The sequence below is a fragment of the Vidua chalybeata genome, chromosome 1, assembly GCF_026979565.1.
Source record: "Vidua chalybeata isolate OUT-0048 chromosome 1, bVidCha1 merged haplotype, whole genome shotgun sequence".
NCBI classification, from domain to species: Eukaryota; Metazoa; Chordata; class Aves; order Passeriformes; family Viduidae; genus Vidua; species Vidua chalybeata.
In genome coordinates, this window is record NC_071530.1 from 48,215,789 (window position 1) to 48,241,279 (window position 25,491).

The 25,491-nt window shown below is 39.8% G+C and overlaps 1 protein-coding gene across 2 annotated transcripts in view; it reads right to left on the reverse strand.

Moving 5' to 3' along the window:
- The window catches only part of STAC (SH3 and cysteine rich domain), a 69,039-nt gene that overhangs the window by 22,840 nt on the left and 20,708 nt on the right, over positions 1–25,491 (reverse strand). Inside the window, exons 2-4 of one of the 2 annotated variants that reach the window (XM_053955931.1) lie at positions 22,467–22,743; positions 2,666–2,766; positions 459–540 (exon numbers count right to left, since the gene is read on the reverse strand). In XM_053955931.1, the coding sequence (XP_053811906.1) occupies positions 459–540; positions 2,666–2,766; positions 22,467–22,743 (460 nt within the window). The remainder of the gene's footprint in view (positions 1–458; positions 541–2,665; positions 2,767–22,466; positions 22,744–25,491) is intronic. The other variant, XM_053955939.1, reaches the window with a different exon arrangement.

Genomic DNA, 25,491 nt, shown 5'->3' on the forward strand with positions numbered 1-25,491 from the left:
TCAATAAGGAAAAATATGAGGAAAGTAAAAAATATGGATGAAAAAGGACAGGAACCTAGCAGCATCCTTCAAAAGCCAGACTAGTGATTTGAATGCCCCCTGCTATTTCTATCTCCATGTCTTTTATCTGTTTTTTCCTAGCTCAGATCCTCATCTCAATATTTCAGTGTTTCTTCACTCCTAAGTTCCTACCTTGATCTCAAGTAGTTGTTATTATAAGCAGGGTAATTGCTAGGAGGTATGCATACAGGGTTTTGAGTGAAGCACACAATGAACACACCCTCTCCTCTTCCAGCTTTGTATCTTTGAAGTGGTCCTTTCCTGAGATAGCAGAAGGGCCTCCAGTCACCGAAAGGAGCTGGACGGCTGCTGAGGGTAAAGACCATGGCTGGAATCTGCTGCTGCTGTTGCAGAGCATTGCCAAGGGAAGACTGAATGGAAAAGCAGTCAAAACCTACCAATAGGCATCACTTCTTTGATGCAGCCAAACTGTTCATGAATGAGTAGTGGTGAGCTGTAGTACCGTCGAAATCCCTTTGGCTGGAGGGAGAAAAAGCAAAAACAAGTGAAGTGCATTGCTTGCCTTGATTGATGAAGTAGAAATAGCCTCAGCTCTTTGGTTAATGGTGGAACATTGTGGTGAGGCTGGAAATTTGCCTCCTGTTGTTCAGTCACTGTAAGGTTTAGAGAACAGATGTTTATTTGATTTTTTGCCTAGAAAAAAAAAACAATTTCCTATATTCATGTGGAAGGAAAGGCTAATTTTCAGCTCTCCTTTTCCCTTTGTCTTACTGGAGCAGAAGTGCTGAATCATTAGAGGTTCTGGGAAGTTTCCCTCTCCCTATCTTCCTATAGAATGTGAATTTGCATTGTGTTGTATTTGTTAAACATATGTTTAACATATTTGTTAAACATCCTTCCCCACCCTAACTCCAAATACTCATGTTCCCACATATGCAAATGTGAAACCCAAGGGATTTAGGACCTTTCTATAGGTTTTTCTAAGTTTTACTGCTGCTTCCACTGCCTTTTTTTTTTTTTTTTTTCTTGTAAGGTCTAAAACTCTCCAAGCTGTTACCAGATCTTCCCACAGTGTCCACTTGTAGAAAAATGGACCATAACAACTCAAGCTATATCATTGAAGAGTACCATAATATGGCAAATAATGGTGCCTATACCACTCTAAAAAATGTACCTCAATTCAGGCAAATTCTTAGTACTCAAAATTAATGCCTTCAAGACATTGGAATTTCACAAATGGTCTCTCCAATTTCTAATGTCTGCAGGCTGTGAGAACTTCTAGTCACAGTGAAAACTGAGGAAGATTTGAAGGGATGTGCATATTTTCCATATCCTCTGTTCAGTGTATATCAAAACCTGATAGGCAACTAGTTCTTTAGGTAATGAGCTGTAAAAAAGACTGAAAAAGAGGGGACTGATAATCTTGGAGTCTTAGAGGAATAAATTCCGTATTCTTCAGCCTTTGTTTGCCCCCAAGCTAGATTCAGACAGAGCATCAGCATGAGTTCACAAAACTCCTGTGACTTTGCTGGCAACTTCTTGATGTAAATTTGGTCTCTCTTTTTTTGTTTTTGTAAACTAGCAACCACAAGAGCTGAGGCTGGAATGAAGAAATGCATGAATCAATTAACATGGGATAATATTTGACTTGTCCAGGGCTTGTCATTCAGCTCTTCACAGACCAATTTCCTATACCAGAATACCTCATACTAGAACAATGATTATGGTTTAGATGCATGAAGACCTGCCTTAGGGATATAAACAACAGCTTTCAGTGAACACTCTTGGACAGAAAAGACCAGTGAAAGGTGGGGTTTGTAGCACTTTTGAAGTCAGTGCTTGCATTTTCCCATCACTTAACACAGTAGAACTCTTTGGTTTTAGTTTATAGTTGTCTCAAGTGCCTTCAAGTTGCAACAAATCTGAGAACATCTGAAACACGAATCTATATATGCACTTTTCATATTCCAATTGGTATTTTTCTTTTTCCAAAAGTAACCAGAAGGAACCATAGTCCTGTAACAGTCAACAAAGTTAGATCTGTCCCAGACACAGTGTACTGTCATTGCCAATCATGAGATTTTGCCACTCAGAAGACAACCCAGGCCCTAATGTGCTGTGTCCATACAGAGGCAGGCTCCTCCCAGACTCTTCTGCTGAGAGTTTGCTTCAAACTCTGTAGTGTCTTACTGTGAAATATCCCTTGGTTTTCTTTTTAAGGTGAATTATGCTTTTTTTATTCAAGCCCAAACAGTGGAGAAAACAATAAAACATAATTTGAAGGATTTTTCATTTGTTAAACCCTACAGAAATACTATGATTAATTTATAGCATTCTTTGAGAGGTTTACACTACGGCAAGCACAGTTGAAATCAAGGTAATTTTGTTAGCTAGCTAAATTTGTATTCTGTAACTGTATTTTCACATCCACAAAGCAGACCACATTTGTGCTTTGGTTTTGTTTGCATTCTTGTTCAGCAGCAATTGCACAAATTGACAACAGGGCACCACCTGTCTTCACTTTTCCTGCCTCAGTAAAGTGATCTGGTGTGGGTTCTGTTAGTGCAGCAGCTAAATGCACACCTGGAGTTCAGGCACACAAAGAAGTGGCTCCAGCACAAGCTGTGCTGGGCTGCTCACTTACCAGCTTGCCCATGCAACGCTGCTGTCCGATACTGTCTGCACACTTGTGGTGGATGCTCATCTTGCACGCCTTACAGCGCAGTCCATGCTTAGCGTTTGTCCCTGTGAAATGCACGGCAGAGATTGAATTAGACAAAATCAATAGTTTCCATCCATTTAAACAAGTGACCTGAAAGAATTGATGGGGTCAGTTGCAGTAGAGAAACTATTGACAGCATTCTTTGCCTTACCTGCTTTTAAAAATCCACATTCATGCACCCATTTTCTTTACAGCCTCTCCATTTTAGGCATTTGTCCCCCAGGCTCTTTCCCAGGCTGTTGCTGCCTGTAGATTTATATTGGATTATGCTATGCTATATGATAATCTGACCAACAGTGTCTCTGCCCCATGAACACCAAGCAAAACCCCTTTGTTATTTTGAAAGGTCTTGGCATTGCTGTGCATGGCTGAGGGAGCCACTGAAGGAGCACCCAGGCTCTGAAGCAGCTCTGGGGAGCTGGGCCATCAGCAGAGGCCCAGGTTTTGTGGGTGAGAGGTAGCTCCAGGCAGGTGTAAGAGGGTTAACCCAGCTCTCTTGCCATATCCACCCACAGGCAAACACATCCCTGTTTGTGTGGTTTCTTTTTCCTGCGTGGTTACACTGGATTAGTGTGCTGTGAGGATTTCTTCAGTTATAGTTTCTTTTCAATTACACATGCTCAAAACAATACTGACAATTGCTCCCAGGGACTGCTGCTCTCACCATCCTGGGCCAGTGCTCAGAGGGTACAGGAAGGGCTCCTTGCACGTCCCTGAGTGGTGCAGTGAGGGTGCCACGAGTTTGACCATGCCCTCCTCCCTTGTCAGTGGAAAAGTTATGTGTCACAGGTAGGGGAGCTACAGCAGAAATTTTGCTTTAAAGAAACAGAATTCTCCCAGTAGGCCAAACCTAGTTCTGCATTAGCTTCAGTGAGGACCTACCCTTCAGTGACAGACCTAAGTATGCTTGCTTCCAGGCAGGAACAGTCACTTTAATTCATACAACCACAACACTTCTTAAACTATGCAGAAGCAGTGATGCTGCAGCAACTCTTTTATCCCCTACAGGACTGTGTAAACGGAACGAGTAAACAACAGATCTGTTCGTTATATCTACCGTGAGAGTGAGTATGAAACGAGGTAATAAAAAACCCTAAAAACTCTTGACATTTTAACCAGCCCTCATTAGTCAGACATGATAAATATTAGTCAGAAGGATCCTGCATCTGAAAGTACTCATTTAGCTCATTGGTTATGTACATGCTGCCAGTTTCATTCACTGAAGTGCTACCTCAGAAAGAAGCACTTCAGGGAAGGTTTCATCAAGTTGGTGCCAATACCCAAGCCTTGTGTTCCACTTTCAGAGGAAGAGATGTCTGAAGGGGCCACTTGCAAGCCAGGTAAGGCAGGCTGAGGTAGCCATGGTTTGTTGCAGTGAGCTGGGCTAAGGTGTTTCACCTGTGTACTTCCTTTAGGACAGGGAACCAAGATCCTCCCCACCTTCCTATAGAGACTGCTGGAGTGATAGGGACTGAATGGGGTTAAATGTACGGTGTGCCCCAGGGACTTCAAGGGAGTGGGGTGAGTGCCTGCTCCCCACTTGTTGCCCCTTTTAGCCACCTTTCAGTGTGTGTAGACATTCTTTCTATCCTTTTTCTGGGGTCTTTTTTCCTAACAAACACAGGATTTCTTAGAAGAACACATGCCCATTTGTTGGTTTATTTTTCCTGCATGGTTGCACTTGGATTAGTGTGCTGTGAGGATTTTTTCAGTTATAGTTTCTTTTCAATTACACATGCCCAAACCAATATTGACTTCTGTGGCTCTGTGCTTTTATTACTGATGATGAAATGCTGAATCACCCTTCCTGGTGATCAACAATTGGCACTGAGAAAAGAGTGGTTCCCTCACAGTTTTTCATTATATTTATAGGGCAGAATGAGAAAAGGAAAATGACATCACAGTTGGCCTATGCAACACATCAGTGCTTACACTGGGTCTAATTCTCCTCTCATGCTGGTCTGTACCAAGTTACTCCTAAGATTTAGCTGTGAAGAGGCAGACAGTCTCACAGTACTTCCTGCTGGCTATGTTATGCTCTTCTAGCCATTTTAATGCTAACTTTGCAAGGTGGATGTTGTCCTTACGTGTTATAACCATGTGATCACAGAAGATACACATTTGTCAAAACAATTGTGCACCCAAATGATGTGCAAAATGAATGTGAAGCATCTGAGTTGCTTTCAAAAATCAAACCCCAGCTCTTTCAGAACAGAAGTCTGTGGTCATGTGAAAATGAGTAAGACAATTACAAAAGAACAATACTGTATTTCCATTGCTGAGTGCCATATTTTTATATCTGAGTAGCTAAGCAGTGGCTTCAAAGAGAAGAAAAGTATATTTGTCACACACTTGAGTCTATGAGAAGTCTTTGTAAATCAAAATGAAATCCCTGTAACTACCAAGATCTCCAATCTTCAATCCATTTTCAGTTCTAGCTACTTGGTTTATGGCGGGGCTAGCTTGGAAAAAATTTCCCTGTGTCTCCCTGCCTCCCACTGAGGAATAACTATGGAGCTTGGAGAAGAATAATTTATGCTGTTTTTATGCTTAACCACCATATCTCAAGCTCTGAAAATGGCATTTCTACAAAGAAATATCTTTTTTTCCCAAAGAATAATTCTTTCTTCAGTTTCTCTTCCCCATTACATTAAATCACTCAGAGAACTATGGCTAAGCTGTTTCAAAACTAGTGCACACCAGGAATCAGATATCTACATACTGGCAATGTACCTGACCCAAAAGTTTCTGAGACTCAGAAATGAGGCACAGTCACAGCTCACAATACAAATAAGAGATTACATTCAGTACAGGTGTAAATGAGACCAGGGTTTGACTCATTGCATCAATTTCTGGCCTCCCATTTATGCACACTTATTGACCTTGCAGATGCCTGAATGGGTAAGTTTTAGGTGACATCTGGTAGTTTAAAATAGTGAAAAAGCAGGCAGAACACAGATCTTGCAAGGATGTTATTTAAAGCTGAGTTAGTACAGTGAGAGTTCTACAGTCATGCACCAGTGTAAGAGAGTTATGTCATTATAACTAAGGTAGTGGCATAGGATATAGCAATGTGTTGAAACATTATTTTCCAATAAATTCCCCTGGAAATAATAAGAAAGTTAGGAATTTGGTCTGAACATACATTAAATAATAGAAAATAAGTGGTATTAATGATTCATAAAAGTAAAAAAAAAATTGACAATGACAAAAATAGTTACAATAATAGCAATTGCTACAACAACACAATAGGGCAGATTATTTGAGGATAATTTTCCTTTGTTGCCATAGAGTACCAGGCCTTATTTGAAGTTGAAATCCTCTCTGTGGCATGCTTATTCCCACTGGGTTAATCTTTCTGTGGATTGAAGCAGAGGGCAGGGGAAGGGTAAGGAGAGAGTTCACATTTGAGCTGGTTACAGCACTGTCTGGAAGTTGCAGTGTTCCAATTAGTGAAGCCTCAGACACTAACACAGTCTCCTCAGGGACATCTGCTGAACACACACTGATGACCTGTAAGCCTGACGATCGCTGTCTAGGTTGATTCCTGTCCCCCTTAATAGCTGATGGCTTGATTGCAACCTACAGTTTATTCTCACCAGCAGATATTCCCCTATACCAACCTTAAAACAAAGCTGGAAGCTACTGATACTCACATACAGTAGTCACTGCTATATCTTAGCCCACCTGGAATAATTTCAGTCAGTGGTGGATCAGAAATTGATGAACTAAAGGCTTAACAATTAAGCTCCACTTGGAGCTTACCTAACTGTTTTTTTCTCTGGTTTTCATTCAAAAGGGGAGTAAACTAACAGCTTTGATAGCCTTGCTTTACCTTCGAAAGGTAATCATCCCTCCTACCTTCTTCTCCAAAAACCCTTACTTAAGCTGGTTGGTAAATACTGAGCAGGACAGAATAAAATTCTGCTCAGTTGCTTTTTGGTAGCTGCCTGGGGATGTGATTTTCAGTATTTTTATTCAAGGCACACTACATCATTCACCAAACAGAGCAGACAGTGTTTGATGAATGGGCAGTTCTATTCAACATTTATTTTTTACTTTCCTCAGTCAGTGTGGGTCTTTAAGCATCATCTCTTGAGTCCCATGTTAGCCTTATTCCAAATACAAAGTGATTAATGGCCTCATGAGTTTGCTTATGGGCTCACTGTCTTTGTTTCTTGCCAAAACTTGTATGAGATGACTCTCATTTAGGGGAATAAGGGGTAAAACTGTCAGAGGTTGCACTTATATTATTTTGGCCCAGATGCTGGTGTTTAAGTTACAAAAATTGCAAACTCTAAATGGGAGTTTAGAATGGAAATTACTAGACATGTTTATCTGACTTATAGTGTCCATGAACACTTAACATATCCTCTTCGGTGAATGAAGTAGTGTCTATGTAGTTATGAAATTCATACAGAGAAAAAAACACGCAAACATTAGAACAAATGTCCTCTGTGTCCTATTCATTAATGTATCAACTATCTCCAAGTCTGTACAGGTTGGTATTCCTTTTACAAACAATAAAAAAGGTAAAATTGACAAAAGAAACAGTATTTCACTGGAAAAAAAAAAAAGGAGGAAATTTCAGGCCAGGATACTGAGTAGGTCTTAAATAAACTTACAAATGAGGTTCTGCCCAGCAATTTTCTTCAGATATCAGCTAATGTATCCAGGCACCTAGGTCTAGAAGGATGCATTGTTTTGAGAAGCAGGTCATGTTTAATAACACCTCACTAGAAATACTCCGTGACTGGGTCAGCTCCCATTTGAATATCTAAACCAGTGGCTAGGTTTTCCAGAACAGTCATGGAAAATTGAATCTTAAACTGTTCTGATAATATGACCTTAAATACCACTAAAAGGACACACTGCATCACTTTTGTAAATTTAAATATTTTTTGGAAGAAGCCTAAATGGAAAGAGAACACCTCAATATAGATGATTGGAAATATTTGGAGGCAGAGAAAGACAGAGGGAACAGGGCAGAATTTAATTCCAACTCTTTTTGTCCGTGTTTCCTACAAAAGCAGTTAAGTAACTACTGTGCATTTCAGGAAAGTAATTTTTCCTAAGGAATGCAAATGAGAATCTGATTGTTACACACACACAAAAGGAACCTGTATCATCCTCTTGGCCAGCACAGCTATGGCCACAGCACTGCTGGCTGGTGCTTTCTGCCTGTTGTTCCAAGTCTCAACATAAGATTAATAACTGGAGAGGGAGAACGAGCCCTACAGCCTGGAGAAATTTCAAAGAAAACTGCAGATGCTGGTAACAACATGATGTTATACTGACTGTATAAACATAACTATATTAGGCACTTATGCCAAAGTGGGGAAAAACAGAAAGTAGAGGATAAAAATGTTCGGGTGTATAAAAGAGAGAAAGAGGAAAGGAAAGAGACACAGAGAGACTGTCACCTCCAGCTAATCTAGCTATGACCCAACCACTATTTTTTATTATTCCAGATAAGAGGAACATACCAGTCAGAAATTGTTTTGATTTAAAACTTTCAAAAATAAATATATATTTCAAATTACATAATTTCCATAGAACTCCAACTTCTGCTGTGGAAGGCTGATAACAATAATGAGTGTCTTGCCCCTTTCTCATTAAATGCATTTACAGTTGTCACCAGAAAGCCTCATCCATGCCAAAGTTTATGGGAAATGGAGAATTTTAAGCAAGCTGGGCCATGCAGCCATTGCAGCAGTGAAGGGTTTAGGATGTCACCATAAAAAAAGAGGAAATCCCCAAAATGGGACTGGTGCCTCTGCAGTTATCACTAAGCCTTTGTGCACTCTCATGCCTCCTTCTTAGTTTTTAATTAATTGGTTTTGCATAAAAGCTCTGATGCTGAAAGAGAAGACTATTTTTAAAAATTCCTCTGTAGCTGCTTCCTGCCCCTGTGGCTGGCTGCTGTTGGACAAGCGCTTCTCCTTCTCCTGCTGTATCTCAATCAAGAGATAGAGAGGCGATCAGCAAATAGCATTTTCTACATGAGACATCCATATCTTTAAAGTTAAAAACCTTGAGCCTAATTCATCCAAACCACTAGGTTGGCTTGTAAGAATGAGCTGGGAAGTCCTTTTCTCATGCTTCCTCAAGCCTCCAGCCTCCCCGAGTGCCTCCTGCCACCTTGGGAATGTCCTAATGCCTGGCATCCTTCTGATTATTTTTTTTAACTGATGCTGCCCCATCACTTTCCTCAGCTGATATTTTGAAGAGTACAGAGGTGTAGATTCTCAGCTGTTCATCAGGTGAGCCACAGATCAAAGCCTGAACACAGATTTCCCCAGCCACCCTAGAGGGCTGAACACTGGATCTCGTTGCTGCCTGTTACCTGATGGAAAATTCAAATTGATGGACACAGTTACTCTTTAGTAATGACATTTTTTTCTTTATTAAGTTGTGGGTTGGATTTTTTTACAGTTAAATCTGCCAGTTCAAAACGTACAGAGCTTTGGGTGTGTTAAATTTATAATTTCTTGGGACGAGGCACATTGTACAGGGATGTCCAGCCACATGAGAGGAGGAAAACCTAGGAGAAAGCTGCTAGGTCTTGATCTGATGCCTTGATTGCCTGAAGTGTCCTGAGTTTTTCTTGTGCCACTCTAAACCAAACAGGGTGTGGAGAGAAGCTGGAGCTTGTATATTTATGTTCGGTAGAGTAGGACTTGATATCCAATCATGGTACCTATCCTTTCAAATGAATGAATTTTAGATTATATGTCACTGAGAGGTGTGGGTCCATTTGAGTGCCTACCCCAGTTTCTCCATAACAATATCCAATGTTTAAATAGCAAGGAAAGTTGCCTTGCATGTAGGCAGGCTACAAAACAGTGCATAAAATTAGAATTGACTTCCTAGTGACATAGTTTTCTTTAGAAATGACATGCTGAGAAAAAAATGAGGCAGTAATAGGCAGGTTTTTCTGTAAGACGGTTATAGAGATGAAAAATATCCCTGCTAAAATAAAGCCTTTTAAAAATTTGGCCGTAAGAATTTTTTGCAAAATGCGCTTTTCACATATTCAGCAGCTTTGCTATAAAAGTCTATCCCTGAAAGGAAATATCCTCCTCCGCACTTCTTAAAATATCATCTCAGGTTTTTGATCATCTAAATGTTAATTAGGATGCTGGAACACCATGGTAAATAAAACAACAGCTATTATGGAAAGAAAAAGTCCCCATCCCCTAAACACTAAACATGCTAAATCATGTCTAACGTTCTGTGCTCTGAACAAACTGGCACTGATTTATTGATACCTACTTTTCCAGATAATTTTCAAGATTGATGAACTTGTGCTTATAGGTCCTTGAAAAGGAAAACATTTCCGAGAGGATAGGCATAAACTTGACTGTGTGAGGTGATGGTGACAGAAATAAACAGGACAAGGGAACATGGAGAAATTAAGCTTAATGTGTTGTTTCAAATGAGGACAAGCAGAGATGAATGGCTGATCTTGGTCTCAGTAGTATTAGTAAACATAGCATCTTAAGTAACTCTTCCTAAGGTGAAGATAATGAAAGTCAGATTTCAAACAAGATCTCCATTTTGACAGGCTCAGGTTATTTGCACCTGTGTTCTTACATGTTTTGAAATGAAAAGTCATCAGTTGCAGCCCCTTTTTTTCCTGTGTTTTGAAATACATTGAAAAAGCAGTTGAATTTTGTAAGGCTGCTCACATGTTCCAAAATCTTTATCTTCCAAGGGCCTTGTACTATTACAGAGGAGCTGGAAAACATCTCTGTTAGCACAAACTGACTGTCAGTGCCTGCAGCAATGGGTCTTGCATGCAAAGTGCTGAAGTGTGACTTACCAGGACAACAATTCCTCTTCCTCCCTCCTTTTTCCATTTTACAGTAGCTAGTGATGGAGATGGGAAATGGAGCAGCAGAAGATAACTATATGTGGCTAAAATCTAGTGCTTAGTCAGGATTTGGCTGCACACACAGATTTCTCTTCCAAAGCTATTTCTTCCCTTGGATCACACATAGATAAGGAGAATCTCAAGAGAAGCTACAGGTGTAATTGACAGCATGATTTGCTTGGACTAAAGGGAATTCAGGGCACCCCCATAAGTAACTGGGTAGTTACACCACTTTGGTGGGATCAGTTTTCAGGGAAGTTATTTCTACATTTAGACGGATTTCTATATTTAGTTATTTCTACATTTAGTCTACCTTCCAGAATTTTACAACCACATTTTATAGCAAAATGTGTTTCAGTTTCTTTTCCATGTGGGAAATGTACAATCACAGAATCAACTAGTTTGGGAAAGATCTCTGAGATCATAGATCCAACCTATGACCTAACACCACCACATCAATCAGACCATGGCACTGAAAGCTACATCCAGTGTTTCCTTAAACACTTCCAGGAGCAGTGACTCCACCACTTGCCTGAGCAGCCCCTTCCAATATCTGTTCTTGTTTTCTGTGAATTCTTCCTGATTTCCAAGCAATGGAAAAACATTCAAATGAAACCTTTCACACCAAGTGCAGGTTGCGGGGGAGTGAGGGGGGGTGGAGTGTTGTAATTTTTTTCAGAAATAGTTGCTGATTTCAGTGAAATCACACAGGTTGGGCAGTAAAAACGCTTCATTTACAGCTGTCAAAGAGGCAATCTCAGCCTTCACTGTTATTACCTGAAAGAATTCATTACTTGACACATAGCAGTACTTGCCTAAAACACACCTACAGATACACTTCCATATGGCACCAATTACTAATTAAATGAATAAGAAAAACTGTTGTCAAGTGATTGTACAGAAGTTTACATAGCTCAGCAAAGCAAAGGGAACATTACCTACCCAAGGGTCAATCTGGACAGTGAAAAAAATGGGAACATTAAGCTGAAATTTCACTCTATTTCTAAATATTTAAATCATTAATCAAAATAATCAAAAATCTGCTTTTTAAAATTTTGTCAATCAACATGAATAATTCAATGCATTACTTATAAACTGCCCATATTTAGACAGTATTTGCATTACCTGAATTCACCCTGGATTCCAGTAGGAACAAGCCAAGTCAACACAAGCCATAGATTTTCTCATCTAGACACATGGTTTGGACCAGCATGGCTACGTGGTTTGTTGTCCAAAAAAAACCTTAATTAACATTGACCATAACTGTGCTACCACTATCAGGGGTAGGGAAACCCACAAGAGCATTAAGAGGCTTGGAAGGTACTATCTGTCTGTTGTAGAGCTGTACAGTGTACGAAGCTATAACATCTAACAAAAGTCCAGCAAATGGCAGATCAATGTGTAAGAAGGTACTGGCACAGAGCTGAATGTCTATACAGACATTAAGATTTAGGAGCTGTCACAGGCAAGAAACAGCTGAAATAGTGAACAGGAACAGGCAGCAGGTAACTGCTGTGTAAGTGCATGGGTGAATGTATGAAACTGAACCCCTGAACTCTCAGACAAGAGGCTGCTACTGGCAAGCTGCAACCACTATTAGCTGCTGTAAATGTTGATAACACTCTGATTAAACAAAAGCAGTGTATCCCAAATCCTCCAATTAATAAAGAGACAGGAGACCAGAGCACTAGTTAAAAGGCTGATCGTGTGCTGCTCTTATGCACATACATTATTTAGACTGGAGGAACTGTGAGCTTAGTATCCAGAAAGAAGATTTGGTGCCAAGAGATGAGTTCCTGAAAGAAAGAAGTGCTCTCAGAAATAAGAAGGGGGCCAGATATTGTAAATGCAGGTGAACCTGGTGGGAAGAAATGATGATGTCTGACTCCAGTTCAGAAGATTGAATGATTTCTTTATTATAACTATAACTATAATACATTAATATACTATTTAAAGGAGATACTAAAACTACATACCTATTGTTTCTAACTACCATATCTAACTAACTCCCAACTTGTGACTGTCTTGCTCGAGTCCAGACACAGGTGGATTGGATTGGCCATCAGGCTCAAACAATCCTCACTAGAATCCAACCAAGCAATCTCCCCAGGTAAACAATTCTCCAAACACATTCCACATGGAAAAAACAAGGAGCAGAAATAGAAATTTTCTCTTTCTTTCCTCTGTGCTCCTCTATGAAAAATCCTGAAAAAGAACAGAATGTACCTACCACAGCCAAAGGTGAAGATCCTGGCCTGGGAAGGGATCTGGGAAATGCAGGAAGATCCTGAAGATGAAGCCCTGGACATCAAAGTTGTACATCAGCGATGGACATTCAGTGATGGACATCAATGCCAGGGGATGCCCAAGAACTGTGCCTGAGATGGTACAGTTGCAAGCAGCACAGATGCACAGATGCAGGCAGCATCACAGCAGGAATAAAAAATGACTTTCTGTCTTAATGTCACTAGTAGTGACCCCTTCATGCAGGGAAGAGGAGACTTGGGGATGAAAGGCTGGTGGGGAGGGAGGAAATTAGTGTAAGAAAAAATAGAGTAAAATCTGTAATGTCATTGTTTCTTCAATAAAACCTGATACCCAGATGCTCTCCACCTTGGAATTTTTTACAGTGTAATAAACACTGCAAGACAGACAACATCTCGCCTCTGTAAAGAAGATGTTATAACTTCGAGAATTCATTACTTGGCACATAGCAGTACTGGCCTAAAGCACACCTACAGCTACACTTCCATGTAGCACCAATTACTATTAAATGAGTAAGAAAAACTTCTGTCAAATGATGGACACAGATAACCCCCTGCGTGTTATAAAGGAAATTACAATGAAATCACAATTTTCAACTACCCGCCATTTTTAACTGAGCATGTCTTCAGAATTAAAAGCATCCTTCAGTGTTCAAGATAAACTTTTGTCAAAGGGGAAAACAGCTCTGTATTGTGTATACCTGGAAAAATAAAATTTCAGCAGTTCAGAGAAGAGCATTGGTGAAGTTGTGGTAACTTGCATTGCTATTACCAAAGCAGAAAGACATGCAATGATCCATGTGACCAGCAAGGATCACTGCTCTCTGAGACATCCTTCTATATTAAGGACAGCAACAAGCAAATGTGGGTAGGCATTTTACTCTACATGATGGCAGTGTGCTATTTCTTGCAGAAGCATTTCTGTTAAGTGCCTCATTTCAAGATTTCTGCAACTCAGAGTAAGGTAAAGCTGCTAATAATTTTGCTTCTGGATAATGCTTTTGTCAGCTATTCAGCATTGTAATTATCCACATAACAGTCACACTCTGGTAGATAAGGACTCTAAAGAGAAAAATAATGTTTTTACAAGAAGGTCAGCTTGAAAGAAGATGCACTTAATTTGCTTATCTGTAAACACCCAATATCCCATGTGAGCTCTGGAAAAGTACATTGCAGGACATAAAACCCCCACTTGCATTCTGCTTCATCTCTTGGCCTTTAAAAAACCTTGAGCTTCCCATTATATTCTTCACTAGAGCTGATATCAGGAGCAATGGTACCAGGAGCCTACTCACTACTGAATAGGGTCTTTGGTGGTTTTAATGTATTTTGTGGTTAAAAATCACCATGGCTAACATAATATTAAAATATTAATTGTAGACATTCTAGAAATGCTTATTGTTTTCCATCTAATTAAACAGCAAATGTTGGTCAACATTTTTTGAAGTCTCTTTTGACTGAGGATTAACTGCAGTTTCATATTAATAGCAATTTCCCCCAAATTAAAGTGAGCTTGAAAATTATCTACTAACAAATGTGAAACATGTCTGATGCTGTTCAAGGACAAATTAGAATTTAAAATCTATTTCCCCCCTCTTTTCTCAGCTAAGCAGTTCCTGATTATCCAATTTACTGATAACATTCTTGTCTCATCTCAGAGGACGAAGCCCTCCCAGAGGATAAACAAACTAAATATTTTCTTTTCAATATTTGCTTCAAAGCATGTTTAACTCTCTGTTAACAAAGAAAAGTAATGATTTGATGCAGAGATAACGTGTGGCTCCCTGTAGCTTTTCTACAAATATGGGACTGCATGAATTGGATATTTTTGCCATGTTTATAAAAAAATAGGAGTAGAAGTAGATGGACCACATCTATACTGCACATACTATATGTGTTCCTACATCTTTACTTCTGTTTATTCCCACTTTATTTATTTTAACTGACAAAATATCCACTGTTGGGAAATTTTGGAGAGTCCAGATGATATTACCTATACCTGACTGGACTATAACTAACAGTTAAATGCATACTGAACAGTTTGGGTAAATTAGTGTTTCATATTTCCAGAGGGCTTTTGTTTGGCCCTTCTTACAGGGCTCCACTCAGAAGTGGGAAGGTCTATGCTTACGGAGGCTTATTAACTCAAGAAAGAGATTGTAGGATAAGTCAGGTTCAATTTCAATCTATTAGGGTAAAATGATTATTTTACACCAATTTTTAGTAGATGTGTGTTAAAAAAATACAATGCTTTTGTTTGCCCCAAACCTTAGCACAGCAGAGAGAGATGATTTAAGCAATTCTCACTCACATTGTCTCTCAAAAGTGCCAGAAGATTTGGGTGCCCAGAACCATTCATTGTTGTCAACTGAAATGAAGTGTCCTAAATCCAGGAGTAAATTTAGTGGAGGGAAGGAGGAGGTAGAGAGAGGGATTGTAGATCATTTAGTAATATATGGGATGGCACCTGGTACCAGTTATTGAAAAGGTTACACAATGGCCCTTTTTCAATGAATCACAGAGTGACTGGGCTTGGAAATGACATTTGGAGATCCTCTAGTCCAATGCCCTGCTGAATCAGGTTCTATTAGAGCAGGTTGCACAGGATAATGGCCAGGTGGGCCTTGAATATCTCTGTAACATGAAACCCCACATCTTCTCTGGACAGCCTGGTCCAGTGCTCTATAACTCTCACAGTAAATAAGTTCTTCCTCATTTTCAGATGGATCTTCCTGTTTCAGTTTGTGCCTGTTGTCCCTTGTCCTCTCCCAGGGCACTGCTGAGCCTGGCTTCATCCTCTTGCAACCCCCACTTCAGGTACTTACAGATATTGGTGAGATCCTCTCTCACTTGTCTTTACTCTAGGCTGACCTTATCCTGTCCTCTAAGTGAGGTGCTCTAGGCCCCCAATCATCTTTGCAGCTGTCCACTGGACCTGCCCAGGGAGCCCAAAACTGGACACAGCACTCCAGATGAAGCCTCACCAGGGCTGAGTAGAAGGGCAGGATCACCTCCCTCAGCTTGCTGGCAAAGTTCTTCTTAATGCACTCCAGGATATCATTGGCCTTCTTGGTCAAAGGACACTGCTGGCTCTTGGACAGCTTGTTGTCCAGTGGGACCCGCAGAACTGTTTTCCAGCAGGTCAGCTCCCAGCCTGCATTGGTGCCTGGGATTATTCCTCCCCAGGTGAAGGACCCTTCATTTGCCTCAGTTGAATTTCTGGAACTTCCCCTCCATACAACTCTCTAGGCTGCTCAGATCTTAGTGGATGCCAGCACAGGACTCTGGGGTATTGGCCACTCCTCCCGGTTTTGTAATGTCAGTGTATTTGCTGAGGATGCATCTCTCTCTTCATCCAGGTCATGGATGAATGTGTTGCACAAGACCTGGACGTGGTCCCAACCCCTGGGGAACATCACTAGCAATGAACTTCCAACTGGACTCTCTGTCTCCACCATTCAACCCGTTCTCAAATCATATTAACGTCTACTCATCCAACACTTCCTGACTTTGCCTACAAGGACGTTATGTGAGACAGTGTCAAAAGCCTTGCTGAAGTCAAGGTAGTCAATATCCATCACTCTCCCCTCATCTACCCAGCCAGTCATGCCATCATAGAAGGTTATCAGATTGGTCAGGCATGATTTTATGATTTTTCCTCACAAATGAAAAAAAAAAAAAAAAAGGATTCAGCTGCTTTTGAAAGTTTCTTTCAATAGGGAAACTCTTAATAATAAACAAAACAAATTTATACTGTAGTAGTAATAGTGTCTTTGGAGAATAGATGTGGAAAGGCTTGGCTGTGACTACACAACCCCTGCTCCAGGGGTATGTCCCCCTTGCTGGAAGCTCTTTACCCTTCTCTACAGGGGACAACTCTGTTCTGATGAAATGGCAACGCAAATCTCTTCCCTCAAGGTCATCTGTGTTGGGAGATGCTAGAGAGACTAGGAAGAGCGGAGGGCAGGACTGAATTAATAACACTAATTTTTCCTTCATCCTGCAAGATAAATAAAAATACCTTGTTTTGGTTTTGTTTTTCCAAGATCTCTGTCCAAAGGGTCTTCCAAACTACCATAGCCTTGGAAAAAGCCAGTTACAGTCATGCTTCCAGGAGTACTTCTACTTTGTCTTGCTGCCAAAAAGTGGTGATCAATCTGTGACCATTAACTGTACCTTGTCTACCTGGATAACACTGGATATAGGCAGGTTTGGACCAAACCAGAATGCCTACTTCATGAAATGAGGCAGCAAGCTTAAAAAAAGTCAAGCATATTTTTTAGGAGAGAGCTGATCAGACTGGAGGCAGAAAGCACTTTGTCATAGTTCCTGTGAAATTTTTCTATATTTAATAAACATCCACATAAATTACAGTTATATAAACACTTCCTCTCACCATGGAGTTTTTCCAGTACTTATTAGTCCCAGTTACTGATAGTCTAAGAGGAGGAGTTCAAATGCAGGATCTAACAGAAAAAGGGAACCATAGCTTCAATTTAGACCTCTTTCTTCCCCTTATTTCTGTATTTGAAAAGCTTGGCCAATTTATTGACTTTGACCCTAACTTTCTGGAGGATTTTACAATACAACTTTGGGGATAAAAGTGGTTGAAAGTTCTAGCGGCCACAACTGCACAGTGAAATAAAGAAATACAGGCTTCTTTTAAAAGATGAAGTGAGAAAGAATTATTCATGGTACTTTTTTGGCTGTCTGAAACTGCAGAATGACTGGCTAAACCAGAACAGACGGTGGTAGGAGTGAGTCAATTCTGAAGGGATAACACAATTTCACTGCTTAAGCACTATTGATTAATAGACTGAAAGGAAGCTATGCTACTGCCATATTTTGGCAGTATCTTTTTTACTTCTTTATATGTTTTCCACAGGTTTTTCTAACTGCAGTCTGGTTAGTTCCCTGAGAAGACAGGTACTGAGTTATTTACTTCCAGAGCTCCAAAGGTCCAGAGAATCTGCATCCAAACCAGAAACCCAGTTGCCCTGAGAACACCTCTAAATGCATATATGTCAGCTACCAGGGGTGGCATGACCCAGAAGGACCTGGTTTTGACTATTACTGGACCTTGCAGACCACAATTTTTTCTGGTCTTCCTGCAAGTCTGTTCCAGGCAAACATGCTTTAACAGGTATGCCAAAAAAACCCCCAGGTGTGTGATTAAAAATCTGTGCCATAGTTAAGAAGAATGGAGTGAAACAGTTACATACACTTAGAAAACACAAAGAAATATACAATATAAACAAGGATATATTTCTTTAAAACACAGCTTTGAAAGATTGACTTTAAAGTAATATATTTTTAAGAGCAAAGTGCCTTTTTTTTTTTTTGCTGCATTACTTATATTTTACTTAGATTAGAATGCATTTATTGCATGTGATATGCTTGGAATATGTGGAAAAAACATTTTTTTCCATGTGAATCAGGACAGGAAATGATCTGCAAATGAATAAAATGTTGAGAATTCTACAGATGAAGGTTTTTCTTAAAAAATACACAATGTTTTACAACTATAGAGTACTGACATCATGTTTTTTTCAAGAGTGAATTGTCATAGAGATGACTGATGACACACCAGAGATTAAAGAAAAGCAAGAACTTGATTCTGATCAGTACAGTTTAAGACCATAATCTGATGCAACATTAATTTAACAGTATCTATTTTTGCTGGTGCAACAGTTTTGCCTCCCTTAATCTGCCATTGCCAAAGCTTACCACATTCTTGCTAATCACAGTCAATGGTAGATAACACAATGCAAACTTGGAGGTATCTGACTTGGTTTTGTTTTCACTGTGACGTAAAATAAAAACCCCATAAAACCAGTGTCTCCTAAATGATGATCTAGTAATACATTCCACAAGACACTTTGATTTTCAAAATTTTCCCTTGCAGGGGTTAGATATTAAAATAGTAATAAATACTACTACTAAAACTCGCAAATTAATGGTTTTCTAAGAGACATACTGTGAGAGGATGTTCAAAGGTGGATATGTTTAGGAAAATATGTAGCCCTCTGTGGAGCTGAAACCCCGTCCTAAACCAACTAATGCCAGGCACTCACAGCGATAAAACAGTGAGTGGGAGAAAGGAGTGCAGAGTCTGCTCCAACACACTATTGATTTGCTCTGAAATTATGTGAATTATTACTGTGGAATTCATTATTAGAAATGATGGTTTTATTGGAGAATTAGATGCTGTAAGAAGGCCCCATTAATGTAAAATGGATTCTGCATGCACTCTTCAAAGCTCCCTCAAATGTGAAATTTCCTCCATTATTTCATTTGACAGAAAATTACTGCTTCTGTATCAAATTTTTCTTCTGTTTACTGAGGTGGAGCTTGAGTCCCAGTCTAGCACAATTAATAGGAACACTCCAACTCCTGCCTTTAAAGTGCGTTATGAAGCACACTATTAATACTTATTTTCTTTTTTGAAATCACATCAATAAATAGATTTTCTTTTGAATATGTTGCATTGTTCTCTGGGATGCATGAAAAAACATTTGAAAGAGTAAATTTACTGATATATATATATACTGATTACATTGCATCTCAAAGGCAATATTTGGCTTGTAGTGCCAAGGGATCAAAGAGAGATGATGCACATATTTTTTTCTAGTAAGGTGATGTTTCAAGTTCTTTAATTTTGCTGTGAAAAGAGCAGCACAGGGAACTTGCTGCCTCTGCTTCATGTGTCCTGCTCACTCTGAAGCTACAGATGGATTCTGCCACATGAGTGAAACTGAAGCAGTCACTGCACATTTATGCTGTGCACTGTTCATTACGCTGCCATGTACCAGAGCTGCTTAGTTCATAGATCAGAGTGCCATTTAAGGTGAACCTGGAATCATTCTTGGTGGCAAAATTGAAACCATCTAAAGTCAAGACACAATTTTCCTGGAATCTTTCCTCCAGCCTTCAAAACATGTATCTGTCTTTGCCTTTATTCTCATCAATGAGGAATTTAAAGTCATAGACTCATTACTCTTAAATGTCACTGCCTGTGAAAAAATGCAAACAGAGAGAACAAATCGGCTCCATGTTTCAAGTAGTCAGAGTCCCTGAACATAAATGAGGCTTTTTCAGTCTGTCTTTGGGAGCAGGCTTGACAGGGTTTCCTGAAAGCTGCCTGTTTTGCTTCTCAATTCCTATAACCCACAGTTGCACAACCTATATGGATTAATTGAACGGCAAACAGTTAACATTGAGATCTACCACACTGCTTAAAATACAATATAAAACCAGGCATGACTGCAGTAAGGAACAAAGAGAGAAGATGGCAGGAATAGAGAAGATGTTTTTCTATGAAAATCAGGGCATCAATACTCTAAGGCATCTTAAGATAAAACTCTCAACATCTTCTCTGCCTTACCTCCAAGCAAAGATGAGCTGGAGGAGGTCAGAGCAATTCACCTGACTCAGACTGCTACCAAACAAAATAGGTCACATTAGCTTCTTCAGCAATTATAAAAGGCTTCTTTAGCTAATGAAGTGGCTAAGATACAAAACAGAAAAACAAAGCCCTCAGCAGAGAGAACAGAAAAAAATTCAGAGAGCACAGGAGGTTAAAGCTGATGTTTTGAAGCTTAGAGCTGTGCTTCAGGACTTTCCTATTCCAGGCGGACACAGATTGCCCAGCAAAGGAGAAGGGCAGGAGTGTTTATGAACTGGATTTACTCTCTGCAAAGTTTGCTGCCAGCAATAATCTGTCATGAGCAGCAGTATTTTGAAACACTACTGCTGAGTCATGCAGATTTGTGATGATATTTATCTCCATACAACTTCACAAGAAGCTGCCAGAAATTCAAGGAACTTATATTTGCAGTATATATTTGTGAAAATAAGCTTTGATAGAACATCCATCCACATTACTGAAGGAGACAAATTCTGGGCCTTTTCCCATATATAAAGTTACTTCAATTAACTACTTTTCCAGACTTCCTGTCAAATTCTGAACTTCCCTGATACTGATATTGCTTATATTCCCTGATACTGCTTCTCTCTTCCATTTATTTTATCACTTGAAGTAGAAAAAAATCTTAAAAGACTGGAAAGTGACACAAAAAAAAAAGTGATTAAAATTCCTTAGTTTCCTTGGATTCAGTACAGCTGTGGTGAAGTGAGAATATAAGTTAATTTATGGAAGCAAGATTGTCTTGCATCAATTTTAATGTTCTGTAGACAGCTGCCTTTTCCAAAGACTACAAATTCCTCACAGAAGTGGGGAACACTGAGCACCCTCATTTGAAAAATGTTGATCAGTCCTATCAGCATCTTTCAAGAACTTTACCATACTGTTACCTAAAAGGCAGTGACTTCCATGCCAAGGGACATAAGTTTCTGACAGTAAGTTATACAAATTGCAGACAATATTTTGTACTCAAAGACCTGTACCTGTACTCAAAGACTTCTACATGAAGCTAAATCATTAGCATGTTTAGTTCCTTGTCCTGCCTAAAAGCTTGGAAATTGTGTCACTCACTTTCACATAGGTAAATTGCCACTGAATTTACTCCTGCTCTACTGTGCTGGGACAAGTAGATGGCAAGTAAGCAGGAAAACCAAATCATGTACACAACACTAGTCACAAGGATGTGAATTTCCAGGATCAGATTTCTGAATAGCAACTCTTGCAGCTTCCCACTGTGGTGGCCATGCAGGTTCTACAGCTCCAGGCACTTGCACTTCTCTCTTGACCTTTCCTTGCACAGCCCCATGGATGACCTGCATGAAGGCTGGCTTTTTAGGTCTTCACACTGCACTGAAAATTACCTTACAAGCAGGGCTCGGCAGGGAGGTTTTTTATGCACTCTAGAGACAATAACAAAATTATCTCCTGTCTGTCAGTCAGTCCCTGGCCAGAACTTACATACTCAAAGACAGGTCCAGAAAGTAGACAGGCCAAACTTTCAAAGGTATAAATACAGTGTGAGGTTTTGTGCATAGGAGGGATCCATTAGAAGAATCCCAAGAAAGTCTGCAGTGTAAATTTGGCTGCTATATCTGTTTTTTGACCTGGTCTCCCAAAATATTCATCCTAGACAGCCAACACCCACACCCACACAAGCAGTTAAGAGCCTACCACCCAGCAGATGCTACTTCTTGTCCCTTAAGTGACATGTGGGGCAGCTGGGGGAGGTAGGTATGGTCACCACAGTGAAAGAGAACTGGGGGCGATGCAGGGTCTGAGGTAATAGACTGAAAGGAGGAAAAAAGTTAAAATTACTGCTGTGGAAAAGAGTGAGAATAGTGGACACATTTACAATATGGATTTCTGTTGCTTCTAGTGTAGCATACAACTTGGTGCTTAGTATAACCTGAATGACAGAAGAATTTGATTCCAACTGAATCCCTCACCTGTAATTTGTGATAACAGTATGTGTCTACAAGGCAAGACATCTATCAACAAATGTAGAACTTCTGTTAGCCTGCAGCAGATATGACATAAATCCAGAACCTCTCCACATGAATATTCTCAAGGAGACATCTGGGATCACAGAAGTTAGAGAAAGGTCATCCTGCAAGTTCTAGCATGGACACACGATGAGATTTTAAATAAAATGTTTCTTACCAACAATCATATGGTTGCAGACATCACAGAAGGTTGGTTTTTTGAAGACGTGTTCCTGGAAGATGTGAGTCTTGCTGTTTTCTGGCAGCTGTTGGGCTCTGGTAGGTGAAGATGCCTGGCTCTCTGAGTTGGGGAGCTGCCCAGTGCTTGTGCTCACCTCAGGCATCAAATCTACTTGCAGTTTCACATCACTATTAGTCCTCTGGAAGAAATTGTCTGCACTTTTACTCCGCAAGCTTTTAGTCTTGAAGGAGAGGGATCGTTTCAGTTTCTGCAGCTGCAAAAAATAAAACAGTTATAATTACTATTTTTCCTACTCTAAAAGCAATTCAAGGCTCCTGGTTTTGGGGTGTGTTGTTGCCAAACGAACCTGGGAGCTACTGTCAGACCTTAAACCACCTGAACAATAAAACTGACTTTAAAATTTAACCAGTAATTTCTGAGCAAAGAAAACAGACCCCAATCAGAAAACAACCTACCCTACATATGTTTTCTGATGGACAATAAACTTGATAGTCCTAATGAATGCTTCTTTTGGTCTTTATTTGCAGGTACAACAGCAAAGAAGTATTGCTGAAAATTGTAGGCATGGGAGAATACACCCTTTGTATTCAAGTACGAGGGAACTTAGAGCATTATTCATCCCCTAAGAGTATTTAATCAGTATGTAAAGCTATTACAGGAATAGCTGTTAAATGGTGGTACAGAACAGTGAATTCAGTAAATATATTTGACATACTTAAATGTCTTGACTTTGGCAGAAACAAAGATTATATGCATTTTATATGATATATATTTTAGATTATATGCATTTGATTAGCTTTGACTAAGAAATTCTACTTTTATTAATTTTTTTAAGGACAGAAATCTTAACAGCAGCAAGAGTGTAATTAGCTGGCCAATTGATAGTTAATGCTTTAATTTAATACTAGTTAACACACATTCATATAAGTTATTGTATGTTGTATTGTGTGTTGATTGTCAGACTATCAAGCACCACAATAAGGCATTACTAAATTAGAGTTGTTAACTCAAACTATTTATCTGTAAATGCTCTTGTGCTATATCAGCCATCCTCTCATTTTTCATTCTCTTCCCCAATTTTGTATAACGCTGAGAAGGGTTCTGGATGAGTCACTGAAATTATTAAGAAATTAGCCACATGAATTTGTGGGTTTGTCTGCTCCAAGATCCCACAAGGAGAGGCCAGGTAAAAGGAAAGCTAGCTCTGAGTCTACTTTGTGTTTGCTCTCTGTGAAGTGCAATAATTCTGTATCACCTTTCACTCAGCATTATTCAAACCACTGCAAAATAATTTCAATCACCACTGCTATTCTCTGGGTGACCATGATGTAACAACTGAAATTTTCCATGCCGCTCAGGCTGTCTGTTGTAACCAGAAGGAATAGTTTATATTAGAAACTGTTTATGTTAGAAGCAATGATTATTTGGAATCATAATTCACACTAATATAAAGGGAGGGAGTTTACATGCTTTCCCAAAAAAAGCATAGAACTGGTACGTCACACTGACTTAGCGGCCTCAGAATACTTGCTCTCCCTAGATTCTGTTCTTTATCCATCCATTTTCTTTATGATGTTGCTGACAGCACACTTGGAGAGGAGAGTCAAGAAAATCTGGAGAAAGCCTCTCTTCCACCTTCAGAAGCAAGCAGCTTGTTCCTGGAGAGGGAGACACCAGCTCTCTACCCAGTGTTTCACACTAAAATCCCAGAGTCAAATAAATGGACAAGGAGCTGCTGTTGGCTCCAGTTAACAGTGTTTGGGTTTGCTACATGGAAGCAAACTGCATTCTACTTCCTGATCTGCTCCTTCACAATGGCTTTGGGAGTAGGGAGGCATCAGAACCTGGGGCCCATCCCACATGCACCTCTCTCCACCCATAACTCACTCTGGGTTCAGTGGATGAGCCTACAAAGGAAGGAAAGATCTATTTGCAAAAAACTTTCAGTCTCTAGGGGAATGTGAAGATAAGAGCAATTAAGTAATTAAATGCCAACTATAAGGTAAGTGCAGTTTATGGTTTCTGATGCTCTTTCAGCTGAAGCCTAAGCCACGGACTGATTGAGCCTAAAACTCACTGTAAACTGCACCATCAGAATGTGAGATCTTCCCTCTTCCTCTTGGATGTTAAGTTACAGGCTCTTGAAGTCATTGAGGTTAGTCAGTTCTGAGATTACTTCATCTCCCCAGTGACAGCCAGGAACTCTGCAATAATTCACCTCCTTGCTCCTGAAACATTTCTCACTGAAGTCAGACCTAATTAGTGTAGCAAAACACAGAGAATTACAACACCACAAGGTGACTGAAATGGCATCCATTATAGATTTGCCATCCATTTCTACAGTGCCACGTGAAGCTAATTAAATTTCAAAGCACTGTTCCTGCCAGAGAAGGAAACCTAAGCTGTGCAATACAGTATTTGTTTTATCATGAAACAACAGTCCTGCTAGTTTGGATAATGTATGCAGTACATTTTAAGAAGCTTTGCATTTACTATCCTTATCCCATTCTCTTGTGCACAGCCATTTACTGGTCGAGGCATCTACCAGCAGCTTTTCCTCCCCCAAGCAGAAAAGTCAAGTTTTCAAAAAAAGAATAGTCCAGCATTTAGGCTACACTTGCCCAAACTTATGGAAAAACACTAAAGGGCATGAAACTGTGTATATTCTGCGTGTTTCCTCCCAGAATGTTCAGAGGACACATACCCAGGAACGAGTTGAGAAAGTTCCCTTCACATATTTGGGAGGCACCTCTGCACAAGCTGATAGCCCTTTCTGAAATTCACTGAGAACCATCCTGGGTTCATGTAGTTAAATAACTCCCAGACAAGATGGGCATTCTTTTCATTAGCCAAAATACAGATTTCATGCCCATTTACATTCAGACTGGAAGACACCTACATGTTTGGCTTCCGTTGCATACCTAAAACACCAGTGGGAATCTGGGACTATTACATCCCAAATAGGTTATATGTGTAGAGAAGTGACTTGGAGAAAATGAAG